Genomic DNA, 25,329 nt, shown 5'->3' on the forward strand with positions numbered 1-25,329 from the left:
GCAAGAAGGGCAGCAGCAACCCCTAAGGAGGCATTAACCCTTTGGCAAGGCAAACTTCCTCCCTTAAGACTCATGGTTTCCTTGTGCCTTTTGTCGTCTCCCCTCCCCCATAACCTCTCCTCTGGGCTGGGCCTGAAACAGCTGCCAAGAATTTCCCCTCCTCGCTACTCAGTGCGCAGAGGGACATTCTTACTTAGCTTGTGGAGTGCCCACACTGCGGGAAGGGTCACAACTCCCCATTATTTGAGTCCTCATGAATTGCCAAAGCCTCCCTGAACCTGCCTGTGGTGAGCAGAGCCCCAGAGGCCTACGGACAGAAAAAGAACCCAGCCAGCAGCTATTATAGAGTCTTTGGGGAAATTTTATTGACCTCAGTTTCCATTTTTCCAACCCCTTCTATATAGCTTTCCCTTAAACACAGGAGACCAAACAGATTCCTGAAGGGAAGCAGAAAGAATTGGTCCTATGTGTGCTGACATTCACTGCAATGCCTGGGGTTACAGATACTGAGATGACAGAAAGTTCTCTCTACAATGTTGGAGGTTGGACTGTGGGAAGAGATACAAACCCAGCAGCTACCTCTCTGTTTGTGCATTGTGTAAGGGGTCTGATGCTCAGCTCCAAGCCTGAACATTAACACCAAGCCCCCTTTCTGTCCCAGGGGCAAGCTTCAGGATAATTCAATGTCCTCCATGAGCTCAGGAGATCCTTGCAGCTGGGCTTGTATGTAACTTGATGCCTGAGCTCTTCCCACACCTCAGAAATGACAGTGTTTGGGGCAACAAATGCGCTGGACTCTCCTTATAGCTCCATCCAGGAGCAGTATGGGCAGGTGTGCACATTTCCTAGGAAGGGCAGCAAGTTTGAGTGGATCTGGGGCAGCCATGGAGACGAGCAGCCAGGAAATGACAGGCCAGCCAACTGTGAAAACAGGGCAGAAGACAAAGAAATAGGAAGGAAAGAAAACAAACCTGACGTGAGATGCACACACCCGCAATCCAAAGCATGACAGTGTCCCCCTGGAGAGGACGCTGAGCCCTGAGGATCCTTTCCCCCCTATTCTCCCCTTCCCCAGGACAATGACCAACAATACTTTCTGCATCAGAGTGGGTCCAGAGGAAGGCACAAGACTTCCAGACTGCACCTCACAGACAATACCCCCTCCTGACAAGCTGGTGATCACCCTGTGCCACGTACTCCTGTGCTCGCAATGAACCATTAAATAGCATTCTCTACTGCTGCCCTAAGTCCCTGTCACCAGCAGGAACAGGAGAAAGCAAGCCCAATCAAAGCCCAAATACCTGTCCGCCCAGTAATTCTCCTGGCAGGTTTTCAAGAGGCCTCAGGGCACCAGGCCAGTCTTCTGAGAAGCCGCACAAAGAGTTTGTCTCCATCATTCCTGAGAGAGTCACCATCTCCTGCCTTGCAAACAAACAGCAATTTAAATCACACTGACCCAGTCAGTGAAAAGGAGCAGCAGGTAACTGGGTGCACCAGTCATCACATGAACGAGTGCTGTCATCCCACTCCATGGTTCAAACCTAGGAGAAATCATCAGGCCCTTCATCTCCTTGTGTCCAGACTGGGAGGGGTATGCATAACTCCTCTCCAGGGAGCAGTGGTGGAAGAGATAGGAGATGCTGGACCTAGTCCTTGCTCTCTCATCAAACCCAGCAATTGGAGTCCCAGTCCCCTGGGCTTTTCTCCCCAAAGCCCACCATGCAGCTGGGGAAGAGGGCAACGCAGGCACACATCACATACAACACAGAGAAGCATTTTCCAGAACACTGGGGAATTTATACTATACTCACCACTGGGACATTTGAGCACCTGGTAGGATTTGCTTGCATCAATCCCTCCCTTCTATGGTATAAGGCTCCTGATACCTACCTCTCCGTGTCAGAGTATCAAGCTTCACAGGCTCCCAGGCATGTTAACATACCATTCACTCCAGCTACCTGCTGCCTAGGGCAGCTCAGTGTAATGGCCACTATATCCAGAGAGATCCTAGGAAGCGCTGGGAAGGACACCCACTGATTTGGGGGATCCTCCACATTTCATGTTGCTAGGCTTCTGCCACTTCCTCCTCCCAGAAGAGTTTCTCCCCTACAAGACTCTAGAGGAGCCACGGGCAACTGGAAGACACTTTCCTTGGAAGTCCTTGTCCACACAGGAGAGGATGCTGGGTGGGCGGGTCCCAGGCATGCAGTGCCCGTCTCCACAGCTTGACTTGCATGTCCCAGGACCGGCGGCTATATTTCTTGTACTTATTTGGAGTTTGGGGGTGAATCCCTGGCTGCCGAGCGGCCCTGGGAATGAAGCATAACATTTATCAGTGACCAGGTGCTTCCGTTAAACATTCCTCACCCCAGCATCAAGACCACCCTAACCCAGCAGGAGCAAACACTAATAGGTCCCCAATAGGATGTAGGAAGCATGCTCCAAAGGCTCCTGAATATGCCAAGTTTCTGGGACTTTTGGAAGGAGGCAGGGACAGGAAGTTGCCTTTAGGCAGGATCAAAAGGAAGGAAGTCACTTTACATCAGTTTCAAGTATCTCTTCAGTTGGTGGGGGAATCTGAACCAGCAGGCTTATATGGGAAGTGGAGGTGAAAGCCAGGGACCACCTCACTTGGGGACCTGTTGTCGGAAGTGCTGGTAGCCAACAGTATTCTTCCCATAGTCTATCTGCTTCTGTCTCCTCTGCAGGATGGTACCGTCTGTCTCAGTGTCAGATCTGGTGAAGAGAAAAAGTTAGTACTAGACACACAGAAGTCAGCCCTGGACAAGCCACATGGTCAGCATGCATCCAACACACCTCAGTCCTGAGCTGGCTCCTCTTGCTAGGCCTGGCCTTGTGCCAATTCCCACGCTGACTGTCTTAACTTCAGGGGAGAAGGGCTTTGATGACAAGGGCCTGTCCCAAGGAAAAGAAAGTTCGTTGCACGATAAACTTGCTTGTGTCACAGCCAGGTGTGACCCACTGCATCCAGACTGTTTGGTCCTGGGAAGCAGAACTAAAGCTGCATTGCCCAGTTATCATAAAGGTACAGAGGATCCAGCTCAGCTTCTGGGACAGTTTATTCCTTTGAAACTCAGAACTGAAGCAATAAGACCTGTCAGCCCTCTCCTGAGAGGGCAACAGGATTACTCCAGGCCAGCTCTGGGGTCCGTTGATGGAAGCCCAGGATGCATGATCAAGGCAGCCAGTCATATTCTAAGATTGTGTGTATTGCAGTGGTACTCTCAGTCCCCCACTCAGAATCAGAGCCCCATTGTGCTGCATGTTATACAGACACAGAGAGACAGTCCTTGCCCCAGAGTTTACAAAGGAGGGGGAAGGAAAACAGTCAAATAGATACAAATATATATCTACAACACACAAAAATGCAGATGTATATATCTTTAGAAAAGTCAAATAGCCAACTGCCAATTAAGCTAAACCTTCATTAACTGGCAGGTTTCTATACTGTAACAAGTATCAGTGGCTGATCTAGACACTCCTCCTATCAGGCCAAGGACATAAAAACAAGTCAAGGGGTGTCATCCCATCCCCAAATACCCATTGCCATCAGCAGGGATCCCTTCAGCCTCATCTACAAAAGAGAAAATGGTGACTCAGGAAAATGCTTGAATGTAACACCTTCTTCCGATCTTATTTTCTGTTTATCTTTTAGACTAAGCTTCTTCGTGTGGGGGACTTTATGTTTTATACAGGGTCAAGAAGGGTCAGTGCTTAGTTAATAGGATGACATCTTAACTGTCAGATTAAAAATATAGGACAACTAAGCAATGTGACATAACTAAATCTATAGCCCCACATCTTACCATAGCTTCACATACTCTCTCAGGACTGCTGAGTGTCTACAAGGCCACTGGGAGATTAAACCCAAGAGTTCCACTCTGCAACAGCAACATTTCTACTGGGATATGTAGTGCCACTTTCCACAGAGCAACAATGGGAATTCTGGGCAAGGAAGGAGACTGGGAGAAGAGGGGTATCTGAGTCAGCGAACCAGGTCGTGCTGGTGAGGGAATGGCACTATATGCGAAAGAGAGCATAGAATCAATGAAGTAAAAATCTTAAATGAAACAAACTGTACCACAGAATCTCTATGGGTAGTAATTCCATGCTCTGATAAGAAGAAAATAGCAGTAGGGATATATTACCGACCACCTGACCAGGATGATGATAGTGACTGAAATGCTCAGGGAGATTAGAGAGGCTATTAAAATAAAAAACTCAATAATAATGGGGCATTTCAACTATCCCCACATTGACTGGATACATGTTACTTCAGGACGGGATGCAGAGATAAAGTTTCTTGACACCGTAAATGACCGCTTCTTGGAGCGGCTAGTCCTGGAACCCACAAGGAGAAGCAATTCTTGATTTACTCCTAAGTGGAGCACAGGATCTGGTCCAAGAGGTGACTATAGCTGGACTGCTTGGTAATAGTGAGCATAATATAATTAAATTTAACATCCCTCTGGCGGGAAAACACCATAGCAGCCCAACACCGTAGCATTTAATTTCAGAAAAGGAGGACTACACGAAAATGAGGAGGTTAGTTAAACAGAAATTAAAAGGTACAGCGCCAAAAGTGAAATCCCTGCAAGCTGCATGGAAACTTTTTAGAGACACCATAATAGAGGCTCAACTTAAATGTGTATCCCAAATTAAAAAACAAAGTAAGAGAACCAAAAAAGTGCCACTGTGGCTAAACAAAGCAAAAGCAGCAGTGAGAGGCAAAAAGTCATCCTTTAAAAAGTGGAACTTAAATCCTAGTGAGGAAAATAGAAAGGAACATAAACTCTAGCAAATGAAGTGTAAAAATATAATTAGGAAGGCCAAAAAAGTATTTGAATAACAGCTAGCCAAAGACTCAGAAAGTAATAGCAAAAAAAATTTTGAACACATCAGCAGCAGGAAGCCTGCTAAACACCCAGTAGGCCAACTGGATGATCAAGATGGAGTGGAAAATACAATAAGCAGGTATAAATATACAGCGCATGAAAAGATGAAAGTTGCCTTACCAAGTGGGGGGTCAGTGCTAACGAGGCCAATTCAATTACGGTGGATGTGGCCCATTCCCAACAGTTGACAAGAAGGGGTGAATATCAACAGAGGGGAAATTAATTATAAATTAAATAATATTTAAAAGGTATTATTAATAATTTCCTCTCTGTTGATATTCACCCCTTCTTGTCAACTGCTGGGAATGGGCCACATCCACCTTGATTGAATTTATTTATACATGTTTACTGTATTTTCCACTCCATGCATCTGATGAAGTGGGTTATAGCCCACAAAAGCTTATGCCCAAATAAATTTGTTAGTCTCCAAAGTGCTACAAGGACTCCTCGTTGTTTTAACTGATACAGACTAACGTAGCTACCCCTCTGAAACCTGGCTAAAAGATAGGAAACAAAGGGTAGGATAAATGGTCAGTTTTCAGAATGGAGAGGGGTGAATAGTGGTGAAGAGTTACAAAGGGAACTCACAAAAATGGGTGACTGGGCAACAAAATAGCAGATGAAATTCAGTGTTGATAAATGCAAAGTAATGGACATTGAAAAACATAATCCCAATTATACATATAAAATGCTGTGGTCTAAATTGGCTGTTACCACTCAAGAAAGATGTTGGAGTGATAGTGGATAGTTCTCTGAAAACATCCACTCAATGTGCAGCGGCAGTCAAAAAAGCAAACAGAATGTTGGAAATCATTAAGAAAGGAATAGATGGTAAGACAGAAAAGATCATACTGCCTCTATATAAATCCATGGTACCCCTACATCTTGTATATTGCGTGCAGATGTGGTCGCCCCATCTCAAAAAGATATATTGGAATTAGGAAAAGTACAGAGAAGGGCAACAAAAATGATTAGGGGGATGGAGTGGTCCACATGACAAGAGATTAATAAAACTGGGACTATTCAGCTTGGAAAAGAGATGATGAAGGAGGTATATGATCGAGGTCTATAAAATCAGGACTGATGTGGAGAAAGTAAATAAGGAAGTGTTATTTACTCTTTGTCATAACATAAGGACTAGGGGTCACCAAACAAAATTAATAGATAGCAGGTTTAAAAACAAAAAAAAGGAAGTATTTTTTCACACAACACACAGTCAACCTGCGGAACTTCTTCCCAAAGGATGTTATGAAGCCCAAGACTATAACAGGGTTCAAAAAAGAACTAGATAAGTTTATGGAGGATAGGTGCATCAATGGGTATTAGACAGGATGGGAAGGATGGTGTCCCGATCCTCTGTCTGCCAGAAGCTGGGAATTGGCTACAGGATGGATGAAGGATGAATGATTATCTGTTCTGTTCATTCCCTCTGGGGTGCCTGGCATTGGCTGCTGTCGGAAGACAGGATACTGGGTTAGATGGACCTTTGGTCTGACCCAGTATGGCTGTTCTTATGCCCCCGGCCATCCAACTCACTCTTGGTGTGTTCCAGCACAAATTGCTCATTCTTCCTCCCATGCGCTCACTACATTAAACATCATGCTCTCCCTTGAAACCACAGTAATAATCCTAAATAGAGACATTTGTCACCACCAGCTCCCTTTTCTCTTTGGGATCCTTGCCCCATTAATTATATGCTTTTTATCTCTAAGGCCAGAGTCAAATGTCTGTTAACTATGTATAATCTAGACAGAAAGCTTCTGCATATCATATGCGTTTCCACCCACCTGTCTCTCTCACATAAAGACGCTGTTCCAGAGGCAGGCTCCTCACATCCCACAACAAGAGGGTCATGAAACAGAGAACTGTATGCCAGTTATGGAAGAAAATCAATTCTCCACCCTAGACAGAGCTCACAACCCTTCCCTACAAAGCAGCTAGCTCAGGGACCCATCCTACCCTTGGCCCACAGAAAACACCTACTCCTGCTGTCAGTGCCTGCACGGGACAGAATTCTCTTTCCTAAATTGCGCCAGCTAAAAACGGAGCTTCCAAGAAGGGTTCCACCCCAAGGGGGAGCAGCCAAAGGGCTCCGGGTGACAGAGCCTCCAAATTAGTTTGCCGGAGCCTAAAGGGGGCCGTCAGCCAAGCGAGACGGGGGCTAAAGAGCACCGCCAACAGGCAGTAATGCAAACAAGGCGTCAGGCCAGCCCTGTTCCTGCCCCTCTTGACCCTGCCTGAAGCCCGGGAGCCACCGACAGGGAGCAGGGCCGCCTGGATCACCGAGGTTCAGGCGCGTTCGCTGTTCACGGGCATTTAGCGCCTCGCAGCCCCCGCCACGAACCAGCACCGGCCGGCGAGCAAGGCCACGCTCCACAGCGCGCAGCGGGGGCGTCTGCCAGGTTCGCAGAGTGCACCGCCCGCACTCCGGCACAGCGCGGGGCCCGCGGGGGGGGGGGGGGCGCCGGGGCGGGCAGCCGGAGATGGGGGGGCAGCCGGGGGGGGGGCGTCTGCCAGGTTCGCAGAGTGCACCGCCCGCACTCCGGCACAGCGCGGGGCCCGCGGGGGGGGGGGCCGCCGGGGCGGGCAGCCGGAGATGGGGGGGCAGCCGGGGGGGGGGGGCGTCTGCCAGGTTCGCAGAGTGCACCGCCCGCACTCCGGCACAGCGCGGGGCCCGCGGGGGGGGGGCCGCCGGGGCGGGCAGCCGGAGATGGGGGGGCAGCCGGGGGGGGGGGCGTCTGCCAGGTTCGCAGAGTGCACCGCCCGCACTCCGGCACAGCGCGGGGCCCGCGGGGGGGGGGCCGCCGGGGCGGGCAGCCGGAGATGGGGGGGCAGCCGGGGGGGGGGGGCGTCTGCCAGGTTCGCAGAGTGCACCGCCCGCACTCCGGCACAGCGCGGGGCCCGCGGGGGGGGGCCGCCGGGGCGGGCAGCCGGAGATGGGGGGGCAGCCGGGGGGGGGGGGGCGGGCGTCTGCCAGGTTCGCAGAGTGCACCGCCCGCACTCCGGCACAGCGCGGGGCCCGCGGGGGGGGGGGGGGCAGCCGGGGATGGGGGGGCGCCGGGGGGGGCCGCCGGGGCCGGGCCGCCGGGGATGGGGGGCGCCGCCCGTCAGCGGCTGGAGAAACCCCGTCTCCGACCGAGCGCAGCCCCACCGAGGAGTCCCTGGGGCAGACACCGGCCCGTCTCCACCGGCCCGGGGCTGTCCCCGCCGCCCGGGGCCGCCCGGCTCCCCGCGGAGCGAGCGACGGACTCCGGGGGCGGCTGCGCGGGAACAGGGCGGCGCGGGCTCGGCCCAGGTCACCCCCGGGACACCTGCGGCGCCCGCTACCTGCGGGCCAGCGGCTCCCGGCCACCCAGCGCGCGGGGCGCGGGCAGCATGAGCACTGGCGTGCGCGTGCGCACTAACACGTCACCAGGCTGGGCTTTGCCTGTCGAACGGGGGGGACTCCCCCACACTCATAATTACCGACCGCGCCCCCATGAATCACGTGCCCTCGGGGCGGTGATTGGCTTCACGGAGCCAATAAGCGCTAGATGTGGGCGGAACCCCTTCCATCCGTCCAATATCAAGAGCAAACGTCCCGTCCACCATTCTCTCCCCCAATAGGTTCTCACTTCGTTTGAGTCGCGCGGACATTACCCAATCAGAGAGCGGCTGTGTGTTTGGTCCCGTCCCCCGGTCACCCTGATTGGCTACAGTCGGCAACAATCTCTGTGATTGGCTGGGATCCGGCGGCAGGTTTAAGTTCCCCCTGTTCTATTTTCATTCAAGTCTGCGGACCCGGGGACTGGGGCGAGACCGGAGCAGCGATCGGCGCGGGGCGGTGCGGGGCAATGGGGGCGGGCAATGGGGGCGGGGCGGCACCGCCGGCTGGGGGGACCCGGGGACTGGGGCGAGACCGGAGCAGCGATCGGCGCGGGGCGCGGTGCGGGGCGGGGCGCGGCCGGGGGCGGGGCGCGGTGCGGGGCAATGGGGGCGGGGCGGCACCGCCGGCTGCGGGGACCCGGGGACTGGGGCGAGACCGGAGCAGCGATGGGCGGGGCGGGGCGCGGCCGGGGGCGGGGCGGCACCGCCGGCTGGGGGGACCCGGGGACTGGGGCGAGACCGGAGCAGCGATCGGCGCGGGGCGGTGCGGGGCGCGGCCGGGGGCGGGGCAATAGGGGCGGGGCGGCACCGCCGGCTGCGGGGACCCGGGGACTGGGGCGAGACCGGAGCAGCGAGGGGCGGGGCGCGACCGGGGGCGGGGCGGCACCGCCGGCTGCGGGGACCCGGGGACTGGGGCGAGACCGGAGCAGCGATGGGTGGGGCGCGGCGGGGCGCGGCCGGGGGCGGGGCAATAGGCGCGGGGCGGCACCGCCGGCTGGGGGGACCCGGGGACTGGCCGCGGCTCCGGCTCCGGCGTGAGCCTGTCCCGGGCGGGGCGTGACCCGAGGGCGCCGGATGCCCTGGGCTCGGGCCGCGGGCGCGGGCGGTTGCCGCGGGTGACCCGGCTTGTGTGCTCCCAGGTGGCGGTCCCGTGGCGCCATGGCCTGGAATCTCTCCCCCGCGGGACCCGGCGGCGCCCGCTCGCGTCTCGGCTTCCGAGCCCGCTGCAGGATGGTGCTGAACTCGCTGCGGGCTACGGAGGTCTCCCTGCCCTTCACCCCGGAGCCGCCCCGCACCCCGGTCACCGACCTCGCTCGGGGCTTTAGGAACCTCAGCACCGTGGCTGGGTAAATCCCGCCTCGCCGCCGCGGGCGCTGGGGCCGCGCGGGGAGAATCCCCGGCCTGGCCGCTGGGATGCGCAACAGACCCAGGGACCAGTGCGGTGCCGGGGGGCGGGCTCGGCCTCCGCCCCGACGGGACCGAAGTCTGCCATGCGCCCGCCCTGCCGGCGAGCGCCCCCTAGCAGAGCCGGGCCGTGCACAGGCTCCGCTTGGTGTTTTGCTGAATTCCGCGGGCGTTTCGTCCGCCTGCCGCTCGGGCTGCCCAGCAGGCAGAGACCGAATCGTGCTTCTGATCTCCCCAGAGCAGGGCGAGGGGCGCAAGTAGTGCAAGTCGCATTGGGAAAGAAGCTGGGGGGTAAGAGAGTCTCTTTGCTCAGCTTGAGTCAGGATGTGCACACCCGCTAGAGCTCCTACTACAGGGATTGGGTCAGCAGTTTGCTCTTGATGCCTGGGGGGAGGGTTGATAAATTCAGGCCTAAATTTAGGATTTTCTTGCTGTTTAGTGTTTGCATCATTGTGTTGAAAACCACTTTAGTCTAAAGGTTGTGATGTCTGCAAGGCCTGCTCAAAAGGAACCAAAAGGACTATAAAACTCTCTGTCCTAGTACGTTCCTGCAAGAAACTCTGGGAGGGCTTCTCATTTAAAAAAAAAAAAAAAAAGTCTCTTGGTGTGAATAGCATGGCCACTAAACCTGTCTGGAGCCCGAGGAGCCATCCCAGGCTGAAAGGATCCATCTTTTTATAAAGGCACCCTCAAGACCTCCCGAAATGGCTCACAAAACTCAGGCTCTGATAGGGCTGGGGAAGGTAAAGTGGGTGCATGATGCAGAAAAGAGTCCTGACGGAGATCCTGCTGTTGGATCCAGTGCAGTCTCATACCTTGATGTCTACATGCTGATTTACAAAAATGTCACAATTTCCCCCATCCCCTGATACTTTGGATTTTGATGTGTTGTTGCAGGGACACGCCAAAGTGCTGTCTAGATCTGTCTGATCTCAGCAGTGGTGAGGAGACGCCCACCTTCAATTTCACCCATTCCCCAGACATGGCTGGTAAGAGCTGACTGGCTGGGACAAAATTGAGCCTTAGCCCTAGTTTTATTGCTTGCTATTACGCTGGTGGCAAGACCCAAAAGAACATCTTTGGTAACAGCTAATACTGTCAGCCAGCTCGGCTCCTTCCCATTATTATTGTTGTTTGTTATTTGTTTTGTATTGCAAGAATGCCTACCTTAGGGGTCCCAATCAAGGACCAGTACCTCATTTTGCTATGTGGTGTTAAATAAGTAATAAGAGAGTTCCTGAGAACTCTCTCGTTATGGGATTATGAAAAGATGCAACAGATGGATTAAACAGATAGACGGATTGTGGGTAGATGAAGACAAGTAAAACAGCACATTTTGCGTAGTATAGGCAGTAGCTGCAGCTCACCTGACTGGCTATTTCCAACCGTCAGTGTTTGTAATTGTTAATAATGGTGCCAAGACTCTCAGAATCCTCAGCTCCAGCTGTACACCCCTTCAATATGAGACAGTCCAAAACGAGCCCAGCTTCCACAAGGACTAGACTTCACAGACTAGCCAGGTGGAAAGGACTCTTCCATCCTTATAGTGAAAAGATTGGCTGTTGTAGCTATTCTCTTAGCATGCTCCCTTGAACTGGTCTCTAGCGGCTGTTGCCAACGCATGGAAAGCATCGGCACATGGGATAATTTGTCTTTACCGTTTACATAAATCTAGGGATGCTGTAGCAACACATCAGCAATATTAGTGGAGCACATCCCCCGTCTCACTCTGCCTTAAAAGTGAAGGTTACAAATATTGTCTTCCTTGAACAAGTTAAATCAGCAGCAAATGCTGCTTTACTAGTTTTTTGAATCTCAAAATCTTCAAGTTTGTCTCATCCATCCCTTGGGACTGTGCAGTACTGAGCCCTGCCATATCATTTCTAGATTTTTTTCCACTGTAGTTTGAAATGTCTCCAGTTACTTCCTGGAAACCATTCCACAGCCTGGGTCTCCTCACTAGGAGGTGTTCCTGATATTCCGCCTACCATTATCCGTTTCTGTCTAATCTCCCATCTTGGGTAGTCATAGCATGTTGGCCACAGGAGACTCTTGATGCCTTTTCTTCATTTACCATAATTGCTCCTAGTTTATGCTCCATGCTCATGCCCACTGTGTTTTGCTGATTTATCTCTCTTCAGCTGTAGGTCGAGTGGACTCATCAGGACCTCCGCATGGGCTGTAAGTTCTGTATATCAGGGCTCTTCTATGAGCACCCATCACCACAGTATCTGTAGTTCCTGTTAATGAGCCAGATCAGATGAAGAATGATATGCTCTGAAATGGCAATACATACCAGGCTTGGGCTGAGGAAGAGATTTTCCCTCAAAAGTAGCAGGGATCTTTCCTGTTCTGCCCAGATAGTCGTCTTATCTTTGTAAAATGTGAGTGACTCATGGCTGGAAGATACTGTGCAGTTAAGCAAGGAGTCTTAATATTTAGGTTCTAGATGGAGTGTGCCATGTGCCATGTCATACAAACCTTTCCTTTCCAGCTGCTGAGTCTTTGCACTCCTTCTCCTTTTGAGCTCTATTTAATCATAACCACCATTCATTTACAGAGAGGGTCAGTAATAATATGGACTCCTTCACCTCCAATCAGCTGTTCAGATCTGGCTACTGTTAGTAGTAACCAAAAGTAGTTTCTATTCTGTGGCTCTGGTTTTCATGTGAAATGAGCATTGTGTGTTTTTTAAACCAACTCAGCCCAGTTCCTAATTCAGAGGTTTTCATATCACAAAAAAAACACCGCTTTGTCAGCAGGCTCAATGGACAGACCAAGGACTAAATGGGCCACAGTAATTGAATTCCCTTTGATGGGATCCTTCCAAAATATGATTGAGGCATGCGAGAGGGTGAAGTGAAGTTCTGTGCTGCAGCTGCCCATACAGTACCTTCTTCTGTGGCTAGACTGCTTCAGTCTCCAGCATGGTCAGGCAGGCACCATTTCTGTTATGTATCTGCATTGCAGTGCTCACATGCGAAAAGAGAAGCAAAGTCAAGTCAAAAAGATCTCTGAGTAAATCTGAAGGCCTGTTGTAATAATTAGGCCTATAAATTTACTCTTAATTGTTAGCTCAACTGTAATAAGTATATATATGTTCATAATATGTGACTAACCTATAACAACAAATGTTAATGGGACAAGATACAAAAGGGAGACAGAAAAACTGAATTAGCCTAAACAAAAAGGCAACTTTGATATAACTCAAGGACTATGTTAAAATCATGCTTGGTAAACTGATGATGTGGAACCAGAAAGTAAGTAACCAAAATTGGTATGTCAGAAACTAGCCCTAACTAGTGGACTAAATAATAAACATTCATTACTGAAAACAATTTGACCTACTTTCATTAACATCTGTTGTGGCAGGTAACATCTTAGAACTTTCATATACTTTTTAGAGTTGGTAAAGTTGTAGGGCCAGTTATTACAACAGCTATTTTACCCACCATTCCCTTTAAGGGTCCTTAAAGAAAGAGATTTGGGGAAGAAAATAAGAAAGAACAGAGGGAAGAACAAATGGAAGCGAACTTTGCCATCATGGCTGTCACCCCCACCATCTCCTGGGTTTCTGGGCCTCTGTTACCCTAACCGTGAGCAATGTCCTGACCAGACTGAGCCAGACAACATCGCCACCCATAGCAGCTCCAGCTGAATCCCAACAACCAACTGAGATGAAACGAGATTGGATTTAAACTGGAGCTGCTGCTGCTGTCATTAATCTCCACTAACTTCTTTTCTTTTCCCCAAAGGGACAGTTTAGGACTTTAACAGAAGTAGCAACAACAACAGCTCCAGCTCATCTCAACCAACTTTTTCACTCTTACCAAAGAGGACAGTAATTATCATAGGCCTGAACGGGACTGCGAGAGGTTATCTAGTCTAATCCCCTGCACTCATGGCAGGGCTAAGTATTATCTAGTTCATCTTTGATACCATCAAATAGACTGTCACACAAGGGTGTTTTTCCTTCTATAACTCCCTATAGCTAACAGGAAAGGGAACAAGGGATGTTCAAATGAAAGCCTTACTTAATACCTTACATTTGAAATGGCTTAACTGCTTTCCTTCTTTTCTGCATCTTTAATAAAAGATTTAAAAGGATTTTTAATGATATGTCTGCCATGGTACTAAGCAGGCTGTGGTCTCTGTATACCAAACCCCAGACCTTGTTTAATAGAGTTTAATGTTGGACAGTGACTGGGTTATGTTAACAACTTCAGCTCATATTCCACCTAAATTAGTACAACAGGTCACTGGTCTCTCCTCCTTCAAATCCTTCCTCAAGAACCACTTCTGCTGAGACCCTGCACAAGATCACTGACCAATGACAGCAAAGCTAGCTAGGCTGAGTGCAGTTTGTAAAATTAACGGGATGACTGTGCAGCCTCCAGCCCCAGGGCTAGAGTTGGATCGGATCCCATCCCCCCAGCACATGCACACCGTCCTCTGTCTGGCACACTTGCTTGGCAAGCCCTGTTTCAGATTAGACTGTGAGCTCTTCGGGGCAGTACCAGCACAGTGATGCCTAAGCAGGGCCTTTGGGCACTACTGCAATACACAAGAGAACAATCTTTGAAGTTTGTTCAGCGTTTCCTAGATGGGAGCTTATTGCTTCCCTGCCCTGCCCACCCATGCAGGGGGCATTCCAGACCAGGTGGTGCATGTGGCTAGGCTGCTGTCAGAAATGGCTGTTTTCTCTCGTACACAATCATCAACGTATTCTTCTCACGAGGCAGCCTCCTGCTGATCACAGACAGCCTGCAGGTTCTTGCCTAGAGCGGCTCCCTGCATTGTCTTTAACTGGCTGCATGTAGTACATATGTTTTCTGGTTTCAGTCCTGCCTGAGCCTGGTCAGGTGGAGTTTGGGCCTGAAGGCCTTTGAAGGGGACAATTCAGTCTCTTCTGAGCCTACTGACAAAGCAGTGGTTTTTTTGTGATGTGGAAAATTGGTTTTTAGGGTCATCATGGGAGCACCAGTTGCATTGGGTGTGGTATTATTTCTTACTCAGTTTTACATAAGAATCTGGAAATATGAGAGAGACAGTTTGCAGCTGGCCAGCCATGTCCTGTTCAGCATAAATAGGAGGGATGAACTGTAAAATGAGGGGCAGGATCCCTGAGTCCTAATCTCAGCTCTGCCAGTGACTCACCATGTGGTCTGGGGCGAGATTCTGTTTCTCTGAGACTTAGTGTCCCTTCCATAAAATGGGATAATCATCCTGTCCTGCCTGCTGAGTGTCACCAAGGTGCTGTGTTAGTGCTGAGCATTGTCATTCGGCATAAGTTCTGCAGGGACATACTGAAGTGGGTGGGTCCCCCCTGAGGATGTGCAGGCTGGAGAGCAGAGCAGGACCCAGGACACACTGACAGGCTGTTTTTCTCCCTGCAGAGAGGCACCGAGACAGAATGTAATATCTTTCCTGGTAAGTGACTGCTCTTTGCTGGGAGACAGGTTATTTTGTTACCGGGAGGAGTTGGAGCACCTGAGCAGGCCCAGAAAATGCTGTGGGCTGGTGTAAGGAGGCTAGATGCAGTGGGACACTGACTGCAGGTTTTGGGGCTCATGCTTACTATTGACCCAGTGAGCGATCCCTTCTGTGCACTGTAGCCCCAGGTATTATGCAGCACACCGAGTTCCCCAGGCTCCATGCATCGAGAGGGCAATGAGACAGACAGCTCCCTGAACAAGGAAAATGTAAGTACCTGCTGGATGGGGTCGGGGGGGCTGCACAGGCCTTTTCTGGAAGTGGTGACAGATGGGAGCACATGTCAGCAGCTCCGCAGCTCTGTAGCACAGAATCCTTACCAAGCACTGAATATGGAAAGGGGTAATCCTGTAGGATCCCCAAATTGCCTTTCCTCTTTCCCCACTAACTGCGGTACTGAATCTACTCCTAACCAAGATCCAGTGCCTGTTTAATGGTGGGGGAGGTTTGAAACTGTCATAGGCTCTTGACCCTGGAGGTAGCAGATGTGGCCAGCTTTCAGCCAAAGGCCCCTTCCCCTTTCTCTTTTTTCAGGAGGGTGTCTGCTTTAAGTGTCCAGGGTGGCAAATGCCTAGGTCCCTGCTGTTTCGAAAGAGAGCAACAGCTCAGCTGGTGAGTTAATGCTTCAGGCTTCTCAGTATCCAATGACCTAACACTATAAGTGTGGAGAGGATAATGCCAATGATAGCCAGAGCGGGATGGGGATGGGTCCTCCTCTGAAATTTGGAGGAGGGGAGCAGGCTGGGTCAGATCTCCCTTTTCTGATGGGAGGCACTGTCTGTGCCTTGTCTGAAGTCTTGTGTCCTGTGGAGAGCAGGAATCAGAGAGGTCACAGGTTTGTGTATTGGTTTGACACTGGGGGCAGTCAGGGAAGTCTGCTCTGCAACAGCTCTAGGCAGTACTCTCTGGGATTCGTTAACAGACTGACCATATGGAGTCTGGTTCTCCACCATCAGGAATTACTGTCCGTGAGTGGCACTGGAAAGCATGGCAGAGCAGGTCTGGGATCTACAGTGCAGCTTTCCTGGGTGGGAGCAAGGCACTGTTGCAAGACTCTAACTCCATCTCCCCCCGTCAGGATGCAGGGGGCTTGGAGGAGTGTGAGGTGAAAGATCTGGGTAGCCCAATTGCTGCAGTGGCCCTGCATCCACGCAGAATGGCAGAGAACTTGGACAGCTTTGAAGAGCTCTTCCCCAGTGAACAAGAAGACCTGGAGGTGAGAAGAGCCAGGCATAGTCATCATCTGCCCTGCATGTACTCCACTGTGTGCTTCATGGAGCAGTTCACAGGCTGGGGAAGTAGACACTGCAGAGTCTATCCTGGACTGGACTGACAGGCTACCGAGAGCCAGCAGGTGTTTGGGAGCATTCTGGATGTTTCTAGGGACCTGGGCAGCTTTGGTAGTGTTTAGCTGGACAAAGTATTGGCAACCTGAGTTCCACTGGGAGAAGATGCAAAGCTCAGCTCTCCCCTTCCACAGCTGGAGGAGTGGAGCTATCTGGGATGTGCTGAGCAGCCCTCCTGGACGCTAGCAGATCCCTAGCAGTGTGTCCTCTCTCCATCACTGGGCACAGCAGCACATAGTTACAGGTTACTCTTGGTCACTGGATACCTGACAGTGATTTCAGGTGAGTTGTGCTTGTGGTTAATGCTGTTTCTCTGCCCCCCAGAAACCAGTGGCTGGGAACCTGTCCTCCAGCATGGCTGTCCTGCTCTCTGGACCCCTCCTCACACAGGACATCAATGTCAGTGAAGTGAGTGAGCTTACCTACTAATACATCATTAAATCAGACCCGCCCATGTGTCTGGGCAAAGCTTGTATCCTGCAGGGCAAAAATCCTTCTTGTACTGGGGGGTGCTGATAGGGCTGGCATTGCTCACTATCCACTTATTGCCATTCTAGGAGGAGCTGCTCTGCTTCCAGCTCCAAAGGGGCTTTACAGAGATGGGCCTCTGCAACCCAGGCTTCCAGGCAGGGAGCATTGCTCCGAAAGTGTTGAGCTGGGGAGATGGCGCCCCCTTGTGACTTGCCTGTTCTTCCCCTCTTCTCTGTTTCCAAGCAGGTCTCCATCAACAGAAGTCGCCTGTACCGCTCACCATCCATGCCAGAGAAGTTGGACAGACCGGTGCTGAAGCGAATAGTGAGATGCCAGGACAATGAAACTCCAGTCAAGGTGAAACTGAGACGCAGCCCTGTCTATGAGGAGCTGGAGTGGGTAAGGGAGCCAGACCTGGGAATCATTAGGAAAGGGATAGATAATAGGGCAGAAAATATCATGTTGCCTCTTTATAAATTCCACACCTTGAATAATGTGTGCAGATGTGGTTGCCCCATCTCAAAAAGATCTATTGGAACTGGAAAAGGTTCAGAAAAGGGCAACAAAAATGATTAGGGGGATGGAACAGCTTCCATATGAAGAGAAATTAATAAGACTGGGACTTTTGAGCTTGGAAAAGGGATGACTGCGGGGGGATATGATAGAGGTCTATAAAATCATGACTGGTGTGGAGAAAGTAAATAAGGAAGTGTTATTTACCCCTTCTCATAACACAAGAACTAGGGGGTCACCAAATGAAATAAATAGGCAGCACGTTTAAAACAAACAAAAGGAAGTATTTCTTCACACAACGCAGTCTCCACACTGTGGAACTCTTTGCCAGAGGATGTTGTGAAGATCAAGACTATAACAGGGTTCAGAAAGGAACTAGATAAATTCAGGGAGGATAGGTCCATCAATGGCTACTAGCCAGGATGGGCAGGGATGGTGTCCCCAGCCTCTGTTTGCCAGAAACCGGGAATGGGCGATAGGGGATGGATCACTTGATGATTACTTGTCCTGTTCATTCCCCCGGGGCACCTGGCACTGGCCACTGTCGGCAGACAGGACACGGGGCTAGATGGAGCTTTGGTCTGACCCCGTCTGGCCGCTCTTATGCCAGGGACTTTGGAGGGGGTAGTCTAGCCTTTTCTTTGGGGAAACTGTAGGGTGGGTGTTGCCCAGCCCACATGGGCAGAGCCTCACAGTAGAGTAGGGACTGATTGGCTTGTGTATTGCTAATGGCTGCCTGGTTGGTTGCAGGGTGCAACTCTGAAGAAGACGGCCTCACTCTCAGACATGGAAATTGTCAAAGTTCTCGATCAGGACTATGGCTTCCGACAGCTCATCGGGGACTTCTCTAAGGTCTGTGTCTCTTCCAGCCACCTGTGCCCTGAGCGGTCTCCCAGCTCTCAGAAGGGGTATGCCTTGACGTGGGAGAAGGAGCCACCTAATGTTGATGTGCAGAGCTGGTTATTTTCCTTGCTGCACAGCAGTGAGATGAGAATCCTAAGCTGTAACCCCCAGAGACACTCCTAGGGAGCTGGTTTGGTTTCTACATGTTAAACAATCTTTGATTCAAAATCAAATCCCGATGCCCCCAGGGAGGTGGCAGGTAAGTCAAGGATCGGAGAGCAATACCTCCCAGCAATCACAGGAATCCTGTGCTCAAAGAAACAGTTATGGATTTAATCAGAGGATGGAGAATGTGGGTGGGAGGAGTGGATGGGGGGTGAAGATACCAGGAGAGTCACCACAGTACCTTTTGGGTGGAAACCAGTCTGAGTTTGAGAATCTAGAGGAGCAAGGGCCTTGCAGCTATTATGATTCTGAGCTGGACTGAGAATGTCTCTCTAGGTGTATGCGCTGCCGACAGTGACAGGAAGACAACAGGACCTGAGATACATTACCCCGGAGACTGTGAGCAGTGGCCTCCCCCTGTGTCTGTAACTGTGTCCTTTCCCACTCCAAGTATGCCTGTGCCCCTAGCTCTGCCTCTCCCTCCCCTCCAACATCCTTGTGCGCCACTCCTGAGAGCTGCTTGGTGAGGGCTGTTTGACCTGCCTGTTGAAGCTGCTGCTTGTGAATCCTGGTTCAAGTCTTGACTGCATGAATGTGGAGAAAAACTCCTTAATCCAGCCTTCAAAGCTTGTTCGCACTAGAGCATAACTCGACACACCCTATTCCAGCCACAAACGTCACTTGAATGTTCTCTGGTATTTGGACTGAGTGAGACCTGCTGCACACAGCCTGTGCCTCTTGCTGGCCTGGCAAGAGCAGCAGTTCTGTCTCAGAAGGGGAAGTTGTATAGCTGGAAGCTGCCCCTCATTGTTCAATCCTTTACAGGTGGCTGCTCTTCTCTTTGGGGAATTCCAAAGCTTGATTGAGACATTCTACATCATCGACTGTCGCTACCCCTATGAGTATCTGGGGGGGCACATAAAGGTGAGGGAACTGGGGAGGGTCTGAAGTAGGGGGTGGAACTGGGCAGGGGCACCAGGTGTCTGTGATGAGCCACACCTGGCTGTCGATATCGCCATTTGTTGCTGAGAATCGATCTTTCTTTCTCCATGACCCCACCCCCTTTTCTGCACTGCAGGGCGCTCTGAACTTTCACAGGCAGGAAGATGTCTTTGAGTTCTTGCTGAAGAAGCCTCTGTTCCCGTCCACCCCACAGAAACGCATTGTCCTTGTGTTCCACTGTGAATTCTCCTCGGAACGGGGCCCCAGGATGTGAGTGCAGGCCCGGTCTGGTCAGAGCTGGGAAGAGGCAGTGGCTAGCAGGGGGTGGGTGCTCCTGGCTGAAATAAGTCTTGGTGCTGCCTGTTGCACTCAGCTCCACGTGTCGCTTTTGAAGGTGCCGCTATCTGAGGGAGGAAGATCGAGCCATGAATGAGTACCCGGCACTGCACTATCCCGAGCTCTACATCCTGAAGGGAGGCTACAAGGAGTTCTTCCCTGAGTACATGGTAATGGCAGGGCATCCAACTGGTGGGGATAAGGATCCTCAGACCTCCTGAGATGGAGCTGACTTGCCTCAAGGCCACAGCAAGTCAGAAAAGTCGGTGTTAGCAGTGGGATTAGAACTGAGTTCCTGGTCCCATTGCTGTGCTTGGACCACTAGACTGTGCCCCACTGCCCACTAGTAGGTGTTGGTTACCAGTGAGGTGAAACCAAAGAAACAATGCCATACCACTGAGAATACAGCAGCCCCAGCTCCCACCATTCGAATTGTCTAGATGGGCTGGCTAGGGTTCCCTTGCTCTAGTTGGATAATGACTTCCCTTCTCTTCTCAGGAGCTATGTGAACCCCAGGACTACTGCCCAATGCACCACCAGGACTACAAGGCAGAGTTGCTGAAATTCCGTACCAAGAGCAAGTTGTGGGCTGGAGACCGGAGGAGACGCAACCAAATCGCTCGCCTCATGAAGTTGTGAAGGCAAAGGCAGCAGCCTTGAGTGGGCACTGCTTGGAAGGGCTCTGCCTTGAACAGCAACGGCCTTTTTTCTCTTGGAAATGGGTCACTTGGTGACAGTCAGAGGCTGGAGAGTGGGAACCTGCTTTGTCCACAGCCATTTCAGATGCTAACGAATGCTACAGGAAGGCTGGTTAAAAAGGTCTTGATTCTTGATGCTGCATCTCAGAAAGACTGTGGCTGAGCATGAACCGGGTGGACCCAGCAGTCCTTAAGGAAACGGGGCCTCCTTCACATGGAAGGCACAGAGTGGGCCAGGTTCTAGGCTGCCTCTCAATGTTGTGCCCAGCCATTGCAGAGCAAGGTATGTCACAGCCTGAGCTTTGACTCCTTTTTCCATCTCCTGCTTCTAGCAGGAACCTCCGTGTTTCTCTTCACTGTTACTCTAGGTTTTGCATTTAATTGTCTCTTTAGTGACAGAATAAACAGATACCAAAGTGCTTGATTTGAACAGCTCTCCCTGTCCCTCCAGCCTGGTGACTCCCACCCATCTGTGCCATTAGGATATTATGAAAACATCTTGTGGCAGAAGCCCTTGGGTGACTAAACAGATGCCAAATTCTGGCCTGTGATTGGCTGAGAAGTCCTGTGATGTGTAAGCCTCTATCTTATGCCTCTAAAAGGTTAAAACTGAAGGCTGGAACAGTGTTAACCAGTCAGATGACATCTCTTCTGCATCCTTATTATCCTTATACAGTTAGTTAAGGAAGTGATGAACAGCAGCTAATCAAATCACATGTGCAAACCTTTGCTTCCTCCTTGGCTCACTAGGATTTTGACTTCTACCATTATCTCCATTTAGAATGTTGGGGAAAAGACAAGTTTGAAATTCCCACCTATAAAGAGGGGGAGTTAACCATTTATATGGATGAGGAGAACATCCCGCTAAGAGGAATATGAATCCTTCTTCAAGGCACAAAGTTAGGAATAAACTTCCTTGGGGGCAGGTTATTCCAAAATTGTCCATTGTGGGGTTTTTTGCACCTTCCCCTGAAGCTTCTGGCGGGGCACTCTCTGACAGGAGCCTGGGCTAGAAATCCTTATGTGTCCCAGTTATATTTTGCATGAACATTGAGAATGTATATAATAAAACAGGCTGTCTTGTCCTTGAGGTAAACAATGACCCAGGCAAATAAATACTTATGCTAATTGAAACACAATTATTCTCCATACAGTAGAGGAGTGTGTACTGCTTTACAGCCAAGTAAGAGATGGTCCCAGCTCCAAAGAGCCTGCAGTGTAGATTAGAAAAGGCATGATATAGAGGAGATGGCATTGGCCTGAGGGTGGGGACAGTGTGTTGTGCTATTTTTCTGTGTTAGAATTTTGAATTTACCTACTATGAGAAAATGTTACAATTTGTTTGCTATTCACATTGTCAGTAGCTTCTACCTTGTTCCTTCTGCTCCCAAAAAGCAGTAGCTCTAGGGCCCACAAAGAGCAGGAAAGATTCGGTGAGTTCACATTTACTTCTTTCAATCTATCCCAGCCAATCTGGGAGCAACAGAAAGTCCAAAGATCTTCCTTTGGCTCTGAGGTACGCAAACTTTCTTTCTGCACAGCCTCTAGAACTAAGAACAATTATAGGAATAAACTCTTGTAGTGTCCTGACTCTGAGCACAGCTCCACATCTGTGTTTGCTTGGAAGGAAGAGATGTTTAGCCTATCCCATGCTGTCTTACAAGGCCAGCTTCTTAAGCTGTCTGTAAAGCCTAATGGGATACTGCATAAGAAAGTTCAGGGAGAGCAGGGCTGGGGAGCACAAAGCTGCTGCTAGGTGAAACAGTTCCACTGGATGGCACTGCTGCAACACAGTTAAGGTGAAGAGATGAAGATGTCCCCATGTCCGCTGGACTCTCTAGGCATATCTGATATCTGGGAATCGGGTGTCAACACCAGTACCTATGCTCTATGAAACAGTGCAGGAGGGGAAGCGCAGAGAATGGGGCATCCCTACGGTTCGTGTGAATTCTCCAGGGGGCAATCTTGCCCTTGTTCCCAGGGGCTGGATACAAGGGACTCTTCCCTCCACAGGGTAATCCACTGGCCAGCACAGCAGCTTTATACCATATCCTTCAGACTCACCAAGAAGAGCCAGTACCAGGTTCCTGTGGTGTCTCTGACCCTCCTCACCCTGATGCCTTCCTGTGAATGTTTCCTCCTAGTGATTGGGCATTTGGGACTGAGTTGTGGTTTGGCTTTTTTTCTTTTCCAGGTTTCATCTCCCATTCTGTAGTAAGCTGGCTCCCTGGGATGAGAGAGCAAAGTGCATACGGCCATGCTATGAGGCCATGCTCCCCGTACACACTGCTGCTTCTGCAGGAGCTTGTGGCAAACACCTCTGAAATTGGACTCTTTCAGTACATTGCATCCAACTGAACCTGTTCTCTTTATTCACCTGGCTGAGGCTCTAAGGTGTCCCCAGGTGCAGAGTTCATCTTGTCATCTACGGATCCAGGAACTGCAGGCGTCTCTTAGGAAGAATGAGTTACCTGTAGAATGAGCTTACATAAATCGCTTCACTAGCTTCCCCTCTCAGGGTCACAGAGCTTGAGGTCCAGTCTGAGTGTGAGCATCTACACAGTGATTTTTGAGCCCCCTGAGCCTGAGTTAGCTGACTCAGCCCAGACGTGCTTTTTCTCCTTGTGCAGACGTAGCCTAAATGTGCTGAGGGTACTCAGTACATATAATTAAACTAATGCTTGAAAGGTTGGTTGAAATATCCTCTGCTGGGAGGAATGGGGGCTGATGTCAGTAAGAAGATAAAGCAAAGGAATAAGAATTTCCAAAAACCCTGCTGCCAGGGAATTAATTTGGAGGATGCTGCCTCTGTGGACACAGCAGCTCTGTGTTGTGGTTCAAAGTCCTGCTGTGGGGGAGAGGCCTATACCTCAGTCTCTCCTGGTAGAGTCACTGCGGCACCTGATCCTGCTGATAAGGAGCAAAGCAAACACCAGCCCTGGCACTGCTGCCTTGCCACGTGCCCATCTTTATTACTGGAGCCCTGCAGCTTCCTTTTCAAATGCTGTATTTGTGTCAAATTTGTTTATTCCCAGGCGATTTTCTCTATTCACAATTCAGATGCGTCATTTTCTTGTCCATCAAGTCCACAGTGATTAAGACGTTTTATGTGTGACAGCTACTTTTGTAACTTACATTTTCTTGGAGCGGGAATGCATATCACAAGGAAGCACATTAAAACCACAAGCAAACATTTGTATCCACATCTGCTCCGTGATCTGCAAAAATGATCTGTGGATGTAAAGCAGATATCTGCAGAGTTGCAGAGCTTTAGATATAAAATTTGGATCTGCATCCATCCACGATCTGCAAAAATGGTCCACAGATAGCTGCAGATTTGCAGGACTCTATTTATTACAATCAAAAAGAGCAAATGTACAAGTCTGGCTGAAATAAAAATGCTGCTATAGCCAATGGGAAGCTGCATCCTCTGTGGGGAGGAGGAGAAAGGATTAACCAGCAGCATCTGTTCCTGTAGTTTGTCTCTGGCTCATGGCTTGAGGTAGATTACCAGGCCAGAAGGGACCTTTGTAATCATCTGATTGGACCTTCAGTATAAAACAGGCCACAGAACATCCCCAAAATAATTGCTGGAGCAGATTTTAGAAAAACATCCAATCTTGATATAAAACTGGGCAGTAATGGAGAATCCACCAAGGTAAATTGTTCCAGTGGTTAACTACTCTCAGGATTAAAAATGTATGCATTACTTCCAGCCATTGGATCGTGTTAGCCCTCTCTCTGCTAGATTGAAGACTCCATTATTAAACAGTTGTTCCCCACATAGATACTTACATACTGTAATCAACCTTTTCTTTGTTAGACTCAAAAGAGTTCAATCTATTTAGCCTAGCACTAAGCATGTTGTCTAATTCTTTAATCAGTCTTTAATCAGTGGCTTTTTTCTGAACCCTTTCCAATTTATCAACATCTTTCTTGAATTGGGGACACTAGCACTGGACACAGTATTCCAGCAGTGGTCATACCAGTGCCAAATATAGAAGTAAAATAACTTCTCTACCCCTACTCAAGATTCCCCTGTTTATGCATCCCAGGATTGCATTAGCTCTTTTGGCCATAGTGTCACATTGGGAGCTCATGTTCAGCATCAGAATTTCTGCCAAATCAAGGGGGGAAATAATTTAAAACGTTTTGTCACTTATTTTTTTCTTAAATCAGAATCCACCCAGCCACCCTGCAGGAGCAGTAAAAGCTTGTTTTCTTCTCCAGAGTTTCCTGCCTATTATCTCATGTGCAATGTAGCACACCAGGCATCTGAACAGCTGCTGGCCCTGAGGGATTGGAGCATCTGTTTGGGTCTCTCTTACCATGAACATGAGCACAGCACAACACATTCATTTGAGTTTTACCTCAGGCAAAGAAAGGGAGAGTAGCTGCTCTGCCAGAGCACCAATCACAAATACACCTCTGGGCAAAACAATGTCCCAAGAGCCAAAGGACTTGTGTTTTTAATAAAATATCTTGCCATCAAAGTCCTGTAGAATTTTGTTGTTAAAACTAAATTGACTCTGAAGTCTCTTTTTTTTTTTATGTTCCTGTTTTTCATGCTGACAAAATCTAACCTGACAACACAGGAACTCATAGCTGTCAGCTCCTAGAGAAAGACTGGGGAAGCCCTTTTCTGAGCCTCCCTTCTGGTCACCCAAACAGGCTGCCCCAGAATCCACGCAGTCACACAGGCATGTACTTGCCAAAGCCAGTAACCAGTTTCTTTGGGAGTAACTGAGGACCATCTGTTTCCCTCTTTGTTTAGGATGGAGTCTAGCCTGGCGGTTGTGACAGGCTGAGATTTTGGCCCAAGTGGGTCAGGAGTCT

General features: G+C 50.2%; 2 protein-coding genes across 13 annotated transcripts; one reads left to right on the forward strand and one right to left on the reverse strand.

Annotated features, from left to right (window-relative positions):
- Positions 1–340: 340 nt before the first annotated feature.
- On the reverse strand, positions 341–8,349 carry LOC125641117 (oocyte-specific histone RNA stem-loop-binding protein 2). Its single transcript, XM_048860580.2, has 7 exons — positions 8,244–8,349; positions 6,704–6,781; positions 2,818–2,916; positions 2,632–2,736; positions 2,147–2,309; positions 1,302–1,418; positions 341–921 (listed from the first exon to the last, which is right to left on the reverse strand). Exons 1-7 carry the CDS (start codon positions 8,291–8,293, stop codon positions 802–804), a joined length of 732 nt encoding a protein of 243 aa, XP_048716537.2. The 5' UTR covers positions 8,294–8,349; the 3' UTR covers positions 341–801.
- Positions 6,998–24,986, forward strand: CDC25C (cell division cycle 25C). 12 transcript variants are annotated; one of them, XR_012669535.1, is made up of 19 exons: positions 6,998–7,318; positions 8,523–8,654; positions 9,422–9,628; positions 10,584–10,675; positions 11,828–11,867; positions 15,083–15,116; positions 15,302–15,388; positions 15,714–15,791; positions 16,258–16,395; positions 16,850–16,933; positions 17,243–17,395; positions 18,260–18,361; positions 18,854–18,916; positions 19,343–19,441; positions 19,596–19,729; positions 19,854–19,965; positions 20,294–20,776; positions 20,945–21,067; positions 22,688–24,986. XR_012669535.1 is itself a non-coding variant. In XM_048860577.2 (17 exons), exons 3-17 carry the CDS (start codon positions 9,441–9,443, stop codon positions 20,432–20,434), a joined length of 1,545 nt encoding a protein of 514 aa, XP_048716534.2. In that variant the 5' UTR covers positions 6,998–7,318; positions 8,523–8,654; positions 9,422–9,440; the 3' UTR covers positions 20,435–20,878. The 12 variants fall into 12 exon arrangements, 8 of the variants coding, with proteins under 8 accessions (XP_048716534.2, XP_074987290.1, XP_074987291.1 ...); XR_012669532.1 differs by lacking the exon at positions 20,945–21,067; XR_012669534.1 differs by lacking the exon at positions 22,688–24,986 and having other exon boundaries at positions 20,887–21,632.
- The last annotated feature ends 343 nt before the right edge of the window (positions 24,987–25,329 follow it).

The sequence above is a fragment of the Caretta caretta genome, chromosome 8 (assembly GCF_965140235.1).
Source record: "Caretta caretta isolate rCarCar2 chromosome 8, rCarCar1.hap1, whole genome shotgun sequence".
NCBI classification, from domain to species: domain Eukaryota; kingdom Metazoa; phylum Chordata; order Testudines; family Cheloniidae; genus Caretta; species Caretta caretta.

What these genes read in the sequence shown, in the direction of transcription:
- LOC125641117 (XM_048860580.2), bottom strand. Translation starts at nt 8,293, where the DNA reads ATGCTGCCCGCGCCCCGCGCGCTGGGTGGCCGGGAGCCGCTGGCCCGC. An exon ending in TTCCGACAACAGGTCCCCAA is followed by an intron (nt 2,310 to 2,631) that starts GTGAGGTGGTCC and finishes CTTCATTCCCAG; the next exon opens with GGCCGCTCGGCAGCCAGGGA. An exon ending in GACAAGGACTTCCAAGGAAA is followed by an intron (nt 1,419 to 2,146) that starts GTGTCTTCCAGT and finishes TTTGCAAGGCAG; the next exon opens with GAGATGGTGACTCTCTCAGG.
- CDC25C (XM_048860577.2), top strand. Translation starts at nt 9,441, where the DNA reads ATGGCCTGGAATCTCTCCCCCGCGGGACCCGGCGGCGCCCGCTCGCGT. An exon ending in TCAGGACCTCCGCATGGGCT is followed by an intron (nt 11,868 to 15,082) that starts GTAAGTTCTGTA and finishes TTCTCCCTGCAG; the next exon opens with AGAGGCACCGAGACAGAATG. An exon ending in AGGACATCAATGTCAGTGAA is followed by an intron (nt 16,934 to 17,242) that starts GTGAGTGAGCTT and finishes GTTTCCAAGCAG; the next exon opens with GTCTCCATCAACAGAAGTCG.